The sequence below is a fragment of the Nicrophorus vespilloides genome, unplaced genomic scaffold, assembly GCF_001412225.1.
Source record: "Nicrophorus vespilloides isolate i.1.1-1 unplaced genomic scaffold, Nicve_v1.0, whole genome shotgun sequence".
NCBI classification, from domain to species: Eukaryota; Metazoa; Arthropoda; class Insecta; order Coleoptera; family Silphidae; genus Nicrophorus; species Nicrophorus vespilloides.
This window is the reverse complement of record NW_017097782.1, coordinates 33,547-47,182: the sequence shown is the minus strand read 5'-3', so window position 1 is coordinate 47,182 and position 13,636 is coordinate 33,547. Positions and strand designations below refer to the sequence as shown.

The following is a 13,636-nucleotide window of genomic DNA, read 5'->3' as shown; positions in this document are numbered from 1 at the left end:
CAAACTTTTGACCCCTATGGTAAAATTAACAAATTTGTAGAAAATTCCGAAATAATATACTTCTTACCAGATAAATTTAAAAACTACATTATATGTATATAATGTGAAATATTATGAGTCACTCTTAAGATTAACATTTGCAAAACAATAATATCTTCTAACTATATTTACATAGTGTCTTCTTATCGATAAATTGTAAATAAAAAATGGCATTCCAATACATCCATATTTTGTATAATTATGGGAACCATGTGAAACTTAAACATCTGTTGTTTGTTAATGGTTTAAATAAATCACTTTCCAAATTGAATTATAATTATTGATTGAAAAAAAAAGAAAGAAATGAAACTGCATGGGCGGACGTTAATGGTATCTTCCGGAACGTCCTCTTTTCATGAATACATATTTATTTATTTTGTTAATACTTTCGTCTTGTGCAATTACTTGCATTTCCCTCGGCCTTGGTGCGTTTCTTCCTGGAAACCACGGTAGCTGTAAATTTAGAATCAAGTTTCTGTTCCGAGTCTAGACTAAATATGCAAAAGCACGAATTACACAGCCCACTCAAATTACATCCGTTCGTAGTGTCGATGCAAAATTGATCAATTATACTCAAAAAATATATTATATTTAAATATTTAAGTTCTTATTATTAACTTTGTACTTTTCTCTTTGTTTCAGGTATGTACGAGAGTAAATTATCACGAAGTTCGGATGCGATAAGTTTAACAAATTGATTCCAAGTAAGATACGATTAAATAGTATTTTTCTTTGCAAAGTTCATTGATAATTGCGAAAATATCTTGGGCATTGTGCAAATATTTTCATGTTGGAGTAAAGTAAATAGAAAAAGTGCTTCATTTCCTTTCCGCAAGTAATGAATTTGACCGAATATTACGTTTGTGCTCTCGGCAAATAGAACTCCCTTAATTGCGCTTCATTAATTAGCTCATTGCAATTAATACTGGTGCAAATACTGTAAGACGCTTTGTATGCAAGCCGCTAAGTATCTCTAACTGACTTAAGTCTTTAATTATTTAAACGAGGCCCGAAGGCCACCTTTGCTATTATGCACTAAGGAAATGCGAGACGTGCAGTTTTCAGTTACGCAACAGAATTTTAATAAAAAAATATCTAGACAAAAGTGATATTAACATAAATATGTATTATATTTTTTGGTGTACATGACACAATTTTAACCTTCTATTTTAATTCGTTGTGTAAACATCTTATTAAATAGTTGTATTTATTAAAATACGAATTATTAAATGAGAAATTTTAATCAAAAAAGTAATAAAGAATGACTTATAATATTTATTTATATCCAACTAGAAACGTGTATAATTTAATTGTTCTATTCTTAATTCATTTTTCATTATTCTTATTTCATTTTATTTAAATGTAATATCCCAATTTTAATAACAGCTATTAAGAAACGACGTTAAATTTATTAATTTTCAATAGTTTGAGCAATGAGTAAATCTGTTTATGTGTTACATTTTTCAGAATAACTAAGTTTATTCCTTTTTTTAATTAATTTCTGAATTTGAAATTCTTATGATTTACAATTTTTTTCTGAATTTTAAAATGAGTTTTAACATTGTTATTTCGTGTAGCGTTCCATATTGTCTTGCAAGATTAACACATTTTTAGAGCTGCCAACTTTATACAAATAAAATAGCGCAAAATTTAAATCGGATACTATTATTCATCCAAGATAATCATTTTATAATCAATTAGTTTGAACTTTAAAATATGCTTTCAACAGTTTATCAAAATATTAATTATGCAGATATTATGTATATTTAAATTGACAAATTAAAGCAAATTGCATATCTGTAGTACTAATTTAAATCAACCAGATCAATTATAAAGTTGATTAACGTAATGACAAGGACTGATTTATGATATAATTACATAACTAATATGTAAAATTTTTTCTTTATTTATTATTTTTATATTGGCGCTAATTTGGGATTCAGGATTTACTAGTAGGCTTTTTATTTTGAAAATTTACAGTTACTTTGCGCATATTATACTTTGATTATATAACAAAAAAATATTGTGATTCTACTTTGAAGGGTTTTTTTATGACATAATTGATTCTAAAAAATCTAAAGTAATACTAAGCATAGTGCGGCTTTGATCAGTTCAGCTTTTTTTCGCATGCGGACTTTAATAGTCCATCCGGTTTCAAACAGTCCGGTATATTCGCTGAACCGATTATGATCTATTAGAAAAAAAAACTACTTATCATAAGTAGATACTTTTAGTTCAGAGAAATAGTAAGTTTAGTTAGTATATGGATCGTTAAAAGAAAACTAAATTTTATAATTATTTAACATTATTTATACATAATTTTGATAATTAAACGTATTATTATCTTTTAAAGTTAACAATATATAAAATATTTGAATATAGGCAGACATTATTTGAATGCAATTGTAGTAGACTTAATTATCAAACTTTTCAATTAGTATTAACAATGATAAATTACAGTTAAGAAACTGAACAAATTATACTTAGAACACTCTAGTATATTAGACTTCTAAATGAATTAGAGTCTTGTGTTTAATGACTCTTGGTAGAAATATAGTGTTTTCTACGTATTGGGATAAAATTACTCCGCTTTAAGCCCCCCTGACTTAGAGGAACATATGATTTCTGTGGTGCGCGCCTCCCTAAACTTTCGGTATTAAACATATACCCTCCTCCTTTCCATATACTGGTGATATATGTATTGCTTTCAAAAAGGGAAGGAAATGCCCCCGTGCATGCAATATCCTCGCTCCATAAATTTCTATTAACGGTTTTCCCTCGAACATCCCCAAAAAAAAAGTAGGGTCTGCTCCTGGCGATACTTGCCATAAGGGAAGCAATAATGAAAGGAATCTTAATCATCCCCCATTCAAATAAAATCAATTTGATTATTAAACATATTTTCAACACCTGCACAGAAATTTGTTTTACTATATGTGGGTCTATGACAACTTTTATATATTTATAAATTTTTATATTATAAAAGTGTCAAATAACGAAGTGCACTTGTGCTGATGTATAATATTATAGTAATGATTGCTTATATATTTACATTTACAAAGTCATTCAGTTGAAATTTTAGTATTTTTATGAAATACAAAAAAAAAATCAGATTATTAACTTTTTGAAATTCAATATTAATGTTCACAATATTTCCTTAAGTTTCTATATCATTGCTTACAGAATGTTTGTTTATATTTAACAATTAATTTGGTTTAATTTAAGATTCTACTCGCCAATATTCATTCACTCACCATAAAAGGCCGTTGGCCGCTATCTTTCAGCTTAATTATATATTATTAATATAGTCATTCAAATGTAATGCAAATTTATATATGACTGATATTTAATTAGTTTATTTGGAAAGAGACGATTGAGTATTGTTCTAAATTATAAAGCGGCGTTTGTTGCAAATTAATTTATTTTTTAACAAGAAACCGCAATAAATCGGATTCTGCGTGAGCGTAAAAATAGTCTCGGGAAAACATTAAAGTCTTGTCTCCGAGAAACACAATGCGTTGTAATTGTTATATAAATGGCTACCGAAGTTGTTCCTCGATCTCTTCAGCCCCAACACGGATCAGGTGCAGTTTAGTGGTAATGGAGTGGCTTGGAATGAAATACAAAGAAAAAATAAAAAAAACGTGAGAGGATAAGGATTGGAGTAGTGTAACAGCAACAATATGTTAATAAATTTCTTTGGGAGCTTTGATCTTGTGTGTGTGTGTGAGTTTGTAACAGTATTTAGGGAGTGGCGGTTGCTGTGGCGACGACGACCACGAGGGCATACAACACATTGTTACAAATGTACACACATATGGAAGTCCCTTATGGGAGAGACACACATCCGGCCTTTACTCTACATCCATTCACCACTGTTTCAATTCATCTCTCCATCTCGCACCGACATCGGCGAACGGTGATATCCCTATCTCGCATCGGCTCAACCCATCCATCCACACGCGCTGGATGAGGAGAGTCCGTGCGTGTATACATACACTCACACCCATGCATACGCACGCATACATCGTGCACAGCCATCCAAAACCACATGCACAAATTTTTACTCAATTTCGGTTTGGCCGAAAATAGACCTCATCGGGGCTAATGACCAATGCGTTTATATAAAAGAGATTAATTATAGATTGCCTATTCAAATACGCGAGGGCCAGAATTACCCTAAAACGAAAACATTGACTTTTCACATGGTCTTTTGACCTAATTGCTTGTTTGCCGAGTGCGAATTTTATCTCTCAATTAGTGAAAAATCCAGATTAGATCAAACGATAGTTAAAATACACGACTACACTCTTCGGCACTTCACCATTCAGTTTACGTGACGCGACATGTCGAGTGACAACCTGAAGAAACTGCCCATGAGCTCTCAACGGCTCTCAAAACGAAAATCCGATCCACAGATCATCGAGGAATTGATCGCTGATCGCTTCAGCGACTTCTTCAAAGAGTATAAGCTGAAAAGGAGGAACCGAAAATCTTACAGAATGGAAGATATAGTGGAAGAATCTGATGAAGAGAGTTTTGTTTCCAATCTCAACATCGGTTCAATATCAGCATCTGAAAGTGCATCTACAAACGAAGAAAGTTTTTACGTTGAGGATAAGAATACCCTAAAACCATGCGAAGTCGAAAATGAAGTGAAAATGTCTTGGATCGATGAGAAGTTATCACTGGATTCTTTCGAAATCAGCAACCTGGGCAACTTTAACGAAGAATTCGATTTCAACCATCTTCAGAACGTAATTCGACTACTTGATGACGAAGACGAGGTAATAATGATAAACAAATTTAAAGTTCATTCGTTAAAAGGAATTTCCAGACTCCTGAAAGAGATTTATCCGATATTCTTTCGAAATACACCAGCGACATCCACTGCTATCCCACTTGCAACACATTAACCAAGAGATCCAAAAACGAAGTAATTTACGAATCCACCAGACATCTGACCACCACCGATTTATTAGGCTCTCTTCTATCAGAAAAGAATATACAAAATCAAATCGTTCAGCAAACATCAAAAGCGCTCGTTTTCTGTAGAAACACGAAGGAGTTTAACGGCAGTTTTGAAGAAGTCGAAGTGGAGAGATTTCTCCTCCTTGCCAGTAAGTTAAGTGCTGCCTAATCGTAAATAATTTAATATAATAATACTTTCGTAGGCGTGAAGCGCGAAGCCATTTTACAGGAAATAGCCAAAATCGAAAAGCAGAATACGAATGAACCCGAGACGAAAAATCCGGGATCCATTTATTTTAAGAAACTGCAATTACCTGTAATCATAAACGTCGATCTGGATAAGCAGAAGAAAAAGAATAATGAGATTTGGTTTGTGTGCGTTGTTAATATGGGCTCTAAAGTCTTTGGAACTCATCCTCAGATGCCTTCTAACAATGAACTGGTATTCCTAATGGATTTCCAGTTTGAAGGTCTGAGTCCGGACTTTGAAATCGTCGTTGCCGTTTACCAAATCAAAATTCGAAATAAATCGAAAATATACAGTCACAATTCTAAGTTCCATATCAACAAGGTAAATTAATTTGTTAACTCTTCTGCTCTACAGCAACATATTTGTTTGTAGTTGTACTGCTAACAGTTTTTCACCAGTTCCTCGCTATGACACCATGTGACAGCTGTCATTTTATGATCCATTAAAAATTTAACGCGACCCATAGGTTGTACGTTATTTAAATCAGAGGGCGGTAGATAATCATGTATATTAAAATAATATACGTAGAGTGAATGCTTACTCTATATAGGTTTTATCGTCATCTCATGGATCTTATAGAAAGTGAATTGTGATCTTTAATATCTTAATTTATTGAACGAATAAACTAGATGTTATTCCTTCAACCAATTAAATGCCACAAAATTTACTTAATCTACTTCAGACAATTTCGATTCTAGAAACTTTCTCAAAAACATTTTAATTCATTTAATTTTTGTTCCATTTGTGTATCACGTACATTCGCACAATCGATAGGGTCGATGGCCAATTCTGTGTAAACATTCTAATAATAACATGTTACTACTTACTGCAATTAATATGTATTAATAGCATGGATGTGTAAAGAGAAAATATGTGAAGGCGTGCTTAGGAAATGGATATAAAAGTCAAATCAATATATTTAAATTAGGTGGTTTCGTTATAATTTTATGACTGGGACGAGCCGATTTTATTATTTATGGATCGTAAAGTTGACTAAATTAAAGCCACAAGTGTTTATTATGACAGGACAAAACAAATTAAATTATGATAGTTACATTGTTTGGTCTTTAAACATAAAAGTGAAACGAAATAAGGAAAGGTACTTAATTAATAATAGCATATATTTTCAGAGTTGTAAATCTTTCACACTGCCGAGGAAGAAAAAGGAAAAGGCGTTGAAATCGTTGAACGAGTGCTGCAAGTCCAGTTTCAGTTTGTTCGGAAAGTTGGTGTTGAATGTAAATAATATTCACGATAAAACCTACAAATTGGATGGAATTTTAAATGGGAAAGCGGAATTGACGGTGGAGAGCAGCGTTCAAATTAACGAAAAGTTCGGAGAATTCGTGGATGTGGGTAAACGCAACGGCGGATACATAATTTGGAACAGATTGTGGTGCATTTTGGAGGGCCAAAATATGGTTTATTTTAATTACCCGGAGGAGGAGACGCCCGTCGAGGTTCTAGACCTTATGCGGGCCAAGGGTGCGGTGACCCAGGTGAGCAGGAACCTGTGCTCGAGGCCGAGGACTCTCCTCATAGAATTCGTCGATGCCGATCACCAGTTCTTAGCATCCGAGAGCGTGCAGAAGATGCAACGCCTCGAAAGGAAATTGAACTCGGCCATTGAAGCACTGAGACTATGGATCGCATAACCAGCTCGGAAAGTGCATTTCCAGCCTGGATCGCTTTGCTTCTCAAGTTATATAAATCGATGTTTGATTTGATGTTGATGCTCAGCAAACTCTCGAAATAACTGTAATTGATTTATTGAAATATTATTGTAAGGAGTGCGGTGCGGTTACTGGTCGGCATATTTATATTTTATATAAATAAACTTTTGCTTTTTAGATGCGATGGGATGTGTGTTTTATTGATCGTCGGCCGTGCGTGGATGTGCAGCAGCTATCCGAGTTTCTTAACCTCGGGCCAACACTAGAGATGTTTACAAATCCAATTCTTGACCTATACACACACATTTCACGAACTCCGACACATCTAATTCGCTACTTGACCATTAACCGACTCCACGAAATGCACATAACATGAAAACAAAACTTCGTACAATTATTATTTTCTATTAATATTTAATCGTTGTTACATTTTTATTCAACAATTTTTGCTACTTCAATTATATTATTAATTTAAAATATATAATATAGTAATATGATTTTCTATTAGTTATTTTTTAATTATAATTTTTAATATATCAAATTACTAACTCAAATTTATATTTATAATATAATTATATGTTAGAAAAATATAAAAAATGACGAGCAGTCCGGAAATTGTTATACATTAACTTTAATTCCTCAGATCTACAGATGTAGCGAAGAGTTATTATTATTTTTAATAATTAATTATCCACTATTAAAATACAAAGAAAATAGCAATAAGTTTTAATTCTGACTAAAAATAAAGGAAATAAACAATATTGCAGATTGAGCCAATGACCAAACTACACTGATAAAATATAAAAACATAATAATCAAAGTACATCACAATACATCAGAAACGAGTAGGAAGATCCTGCGGTTGGAATTGTTTCAGTCTACGTAGATTACCATCTGTATTCCTCATCTCTATAATAAGTTGATTCGGATGATCCTCCAGTCGATGACGATATTTGGTGCTTGATTTTTCAATGTCTTCTTTAACAAAGCCGATACCAGTGGACTGGTGGTGAACCAGGGAGAACTGGTCAATTGCTTCAATGTCTTTGACTGAAATTTCTGGAGTTGTACGCATATTCCCATAGTTGAATACCGTCCAAATCGGTTTGATGATTGTCTTATACACGAATAATTTGTTTTCAGCTCAGCCTGGCGGTTAAAAATTGCATTGGCTTCTGAACAGATATTCACACATACACATACTGAGCAGATATTCACATACCATTTAAACCAAATTTTATCATTTGTATATTAGCATAACATTTAAAAAGTAAGTATCTTTACGATATAATATCCTCAACAAATCTAGAGTAAATACAAAAAAATGTTGTAAGCGTTGAAATAATAGTTGAACGATAAAAAAAGAAAATTTTATTTTTTTAATTATTAGAAATTGTAATGAAGATTGGTGATTATTAAATTAAAAACTTTACTTACTTACATACATATCAGAATGTATTATGAGAAATTTAGGCAAACATAATTTGCATATTATCGGGAAAACCGTAAAGCAGAGAGAAATTCAATGCTATGATGCAATTCATTTTAACAATGTAATCTTATTAAGCTAATTTGGAGAATAAAAATATATACAAAATTAAATAAATGTAAAAAAGGCTAAATCATAAAATATTATGTAATAATGGAAATCAAGAAAGATGAATCTTAAATATTTGAAATAAGTCTTAAAAAATTCAATTATAGTATTTCCCCAAGTATAAGACATTCTCACGTATATACGTCATGTGTATAAGTTGCACTTAATTTTATCACTTCATCATTAATAAAATTACTAGAAACTGAGAAAAAAAATAGCGAAAACAAGAAAGCAATTTAATGTAGTTAATTTTTTTGATTTTCCAAAACATCAAAAATAAATATTTAATCAATTTAATTGTCTTTATACAAAGTTAAGTAAATATTTTTAAATAGGTCGGAATGACTGGGGTAGATAGAAAATAAATAAAAATATGTTTGCATGTATGCAATCAATTATTATATTTGATAACTTACAAAAACTACTAATTAGATGGCTAAAAGTAGTACAAGACCTCACATAGTTTCATACTAAGTTGATCGTGAACTTTAAAAAGGGACTTGACTTTATGCACTATGCGAGGTATTGCTGTATACTACTTTGTTTAGTATAAATTGTGTGTTTATTTGTTTGTGTGCCAAGGTCCTTTTCTAAAAGGGAAAATGCTCATCACTAAAATTAACTGGAAAGAGGCTGTGTTTGGTTGCGACACGGAGAGTAAGTGAGTGAGAGAGATTAAGTTGCGGTTAATTATATTACGAAACATGTCCAACTTAAGAAAACAAAACTGTATGTGAACAAGTGGCACGTCGGAAATTGGACGGTGTATACGTTCGTCAAATAATAACACGACTAATCGCTTTTCCACGAACGCAGATCAAAACAGTAGAGTGAGCAATTCAATCTTAAAGTAAATAGTGATTATTCTCACTTAATTTTCTAGGCGAAGATAAGAGTGTAGTTGAGTTGTTTGTTGATTTAGAAATATGAGAGGTAATATGATTCATATTTTGCATATGGGTATTAAACGAATGTAATATTAGGTATTCAGTGGGCATTATGAAGCATGCACAAATTAAGTGATACCAATTTATTTGATTGACGCAATGACTCGTTGTTATTGAAAACGAAATTAACCGTAAAAGTTATCAAATTAAGGTCAAAACGAATTATTAAAATAAGGCACCTGGCAAAGTTATGTTTCCAGCCAAGAACATAATTCAAAATAAGCTAAGCATAAATTTATATTTTTATGCATTAAATTATATAATTTATTCTTGAGAGAGTTTTTAAATAATATCACATGATTTGAAGAAACATGTCAATGCGGACTGTGGAATTGCAGTTTAACATGACAACCATTAGTTGTTATAACGTCTGATATGTATTTATGTCTGGATGCAAAATTAGAACTAATTGAAATGATAACTGATGATTCATAACATAATTTAAGTTTTTGATTTGAAATTTATATTACTTATAAATTATATATTTATCTATATAGTATTCAATGCCAGTTTAAAAATATTTTCTTTCAAGATTATTTTAATTCAGGTAAATATTAAGTACGCTTTATTTTATTACATGAATACAAATGTTTTGAAATAATTGCTCATACATTGTACAATTTTCGTAGAAAATCTTTGCAAATATTTTTTTAAGTTACTTCTTATTTACTCAGACTTTGTGAAACAATTTTGGGAAATTTAATTATTTACATCTACTATACAAGTAATGTATCAACATATTTGGAGGATTTTTTCTTAGTTGTGTTTATTGCTTGAATATATGTAGTTTTCAATAAATCGTTCGACTAGAGTGGAACTCAATTAGTCTAATGTTGGGAAATTCATCTATTTAATTAACATCTGCAACACAAGTTGCTTAATTTTTATTATCTTGCAGACATTCATTGTTTAATATTTAGTGATTGAATCAATATGTATTTTGTCAGCTTAAAGTATTTTTATTTCATTTGCAACACATTTTGTATCTTATGTTTTCCATCTGTCACTTTCTTGTCACCCACAGTCATTCATTTCTTGTATATATGTTATACTACCATTCTCCATGCGCATCACCTATCATTGTTGTAATTTATGTAAAAACTGTATATCTGAAGGCTGAAAGAGGCCAAAGCCCATACCGGTCTCCACAACATTTAAAATATATATTCATATAAAATCAATAAAGAATATTTTAAATTGTAAATTGTAATGTATTTCGCAATACAAATGCAAAGCTAATAAGGTTATATTTCATGACAAAATGTATTAGGGTAAGTATTTTCGTGCATAGTATAAATTAATCTTATCAAATATAGATAATATATCTGTTACGCTAAAAGTGAAAAATCTGTAAATGTACATACTTATATATCTACATTATTATTGCCGGTAAAGGTATACATTTTCCAACGTATATAGGTAAAAGTTCAAAATAGTATATGATACATTTCTATATTAACTCTTTGAGGACAGAATATTTTTTTTTATTTGTAAACACCGTTTTGTTGTTATGTTTATTATTACTAATAAAGGAAGATTATTCAAATTTTAAACAAAAAAAATAACATTTATCCTGCAGGATATGGTTACCTATACTAACCACTAGGAATATAATACATATCATCTAGAAATCTTTCAAACTCGTCTTGCTGCAATTTTACTGGATCAATTATGCTCATTTTATTTTTAAACCCTAAAAAATACTTTAAATTCTAGTGGTTAACAGCACTAACCATAACAAAATAGCTATGTTATTTTTTTGTAATAAAATAATAATATTTTATTCATCTTCTTTATTGAATTAATGTTCGAGTTCTTGAAGACTTGTTACGGCTCTGCTGTACATACGGAGCAAAATCTATTAATCTTAAAAACTGCTTTAAGATTTATATAATACTTGTTCTATCGATTCCCAATTCGTCGACGGTTAAGCAGTTGTATTTAGTCCTCGAGTTTTCAATCAATCTCTGTCTACTATATATATTATTTTTATGGGACACTAAATATGGTGATAATCGAGACACTTTCAAATAATAATAAAAAAAGTATCAAACGTTGTGGTAAAGAAGTAATGATAAAGACACATTCAAGGTGTAGAATGCGTTCGGTCGTGCCGCCGCCGCGGCGCCAGAGCCGAAAGAGATCTCCGAGCGTTTAGAAACCGATCTCGGGTGAAATTGAAACGCGGCGCGGAAAATTTCTTCATTTTGTTCTCTTTTTCCCCAACCATTATTATTATTCTATCGCGTTCGGCGCATAAATTCCGTTTAATGAAGCCAGCAACTTGCCGCTCTTATTGAATTACGACACTAGACAAATTAATTAAGTCTACTTGCTAATTGCTGAAAGTCTTTCGCGTCTTGAGAGAGAACAGCGACGGCGGCTGCAGCAACAGCAGCGGCAGCACGATATACCTAACACGCAAGAGATCAGAGTGCCAGAGGGGAAAAAGGAAAAAGAAGGAGAAAAAGAAAAGGAATTTATCATCTCTCCGCGCAGCGCATTTCACCGAAAAATACGCCGATGCAATTACGTAAGACACCTGTGCCGTGAGGGTTGAGCATCGCGGAAGCACCTCTGGTTGGTAAAAGCCGTACCAACCAGTTCATCGATAACATAAATATTAAATCGTTCTTAGGTGTTAATTATTTCAAGTACCTTTTTATAAATAATTCACTCACCTCGGATGACGATATTTCACATTATTTTAAAAAAATCGTTTAATACTATTAATAATAATAATTTATATATATGCCCCTGCATATTAATAACATTGTATTAATTAGTATTGCTTTCAGTTTTACTTTTTAATCCGAATTTTAGTTTAGTTTATTATGAAATTTTCTATTTATTCACTATAGTGATCGAAGCTGCACTATTCGAGATATTGCTAGTTTTACTATTAGGTTGAAGACTATGCATAATAAAACCAAATATATGTTGGATTATTATCGATTTAACTTATTCAACCAAGTATTAACTAATAGTGAATGACTACAATTGGAAATCTAATTAATTAATTTAAATCGAATACGACTTCTCAATTTGCTAATATTACAAAAGAATTTGGTTTCAATGTTACAATGATTCTGTTAATAAAGCTGGTATTTGCAAAGCACTAAAAGCATGAAGATAATAAATAAATCTATTACCTCATTTTGTATTCTGTGAAGCATACTTGGTACATGCGCCATAGATTGTTATTTAGGCGCCACATACTTGTAAGAATTTGTAAAATCTTTATATTCTTTATAACACTGCATTGCTATTTCCTAAAGTAATTCCTAAAGAATTAATTTCGCGGCACATCGTTTTTAAAATCAATTAAATTTCCTTCTTTCGTCAATCACCTACCATTGTCGTAGTACTGTCGTATTTTACAAAAGGATTGATGACCCACTCGTACTAATTTGATAACCAAATGATGACAAATACTTAGAAAATGATACAGAGAAGTTACTATCTTCCGTACTTCTGACAAAATTTAAAATTTATTAGGAAACTGTTGAGTTTTCCTTTAATTGTCAACATATGTTCAAATTTAAAACGTTCAACTTTTAAAATAGATCGTTGAGAAATGTTACCACCATTTATCTCTTTTTATAAATTTAAATTCAGAAGTTTTTGTATCTTTCATTTCAGTTCGAAAACAAATAAATCGTGCTAGTACTTTTTCTTTCGAGAAAGCAAGTACTAACACACGATTCTCATTGCATCCCTCTCAGTTGACGTTTACAAGGTTAAATACATCTCTTATTGTTCTCTCCTTCAATTCACAACAAAAGAAAAATTGGCTTATACTTTTAACATCATTCCTAAAAAGTTGAGCTTTGTAGCTGTTGTCCGTACTTTCATCGATTTGTAAGCCCACAAGTTTATATCTATTTATTACTTGATACCTATTTTTAAAGAACTTAAGTAATTGCGTGAAATATTAATAATTTTACTGGTAGAAAAGTCGATCTCAATAAAAAACAAATTGGCCATACAATTTAATCATCACACATCAATAATCCAGATTAAATAATTAATAATTCATTGTATTTATTACTAACACATGATTATTTTACATATAATAGAAACTTTATATTTGTTCTAGAAATTTACTAAATTATTGTATATTGTAAGTTTTATTTTTGTTTTCTAAGATGAAAATTGT

The 13,636-nt window shown here is 31.1% G+C and overlaps 1 protein-coding gene across 3 annotated transcripts; it reads left to right on the top strand.

The window, feature by feature from the left end:
• The first annotated feature begins 3,384 nt into the window (after positions 1-3,384).
• LOC108560972 (actin-binding protein anillin-like) lies at positions 3,385-7,326 on the top strand. Of its 3 annotated transcripts, none has more exons than XR_001890999.1 (5): positions 3,385-4,826; positions 4,877-5,159; positions 5,214-5,581; positions 6,391-7,043; positions 7,112-7,326. XR_001890999.1 is itself a non-coding variant. In XM_017918713.1 (4 exons), exons 1-4 carry the CDS (start codon positions 4,386-4,388, stop codon positions 6,913-6,915), a joined length of 1,617 nt encoding a protein of 538 aa, XP_017774202.1. In that variant the 5' UTR covers positions 3,385-4,385; the 3' UTR covers positions 6,916-7,326. The 3 variants fall into 3 exon arrangements, 1 of the variants encoding a protein (XP_017774202.1); XR_001890998.1 differs by having other exon boundaries at positions 6,391-7,055; XM_017918713.1 differs by having other exon boundaries at positions 6,391-7,326.
• The last annotated feature ends 6,310 nt before the right edge of the window (positions 7,327-13,636 follow it).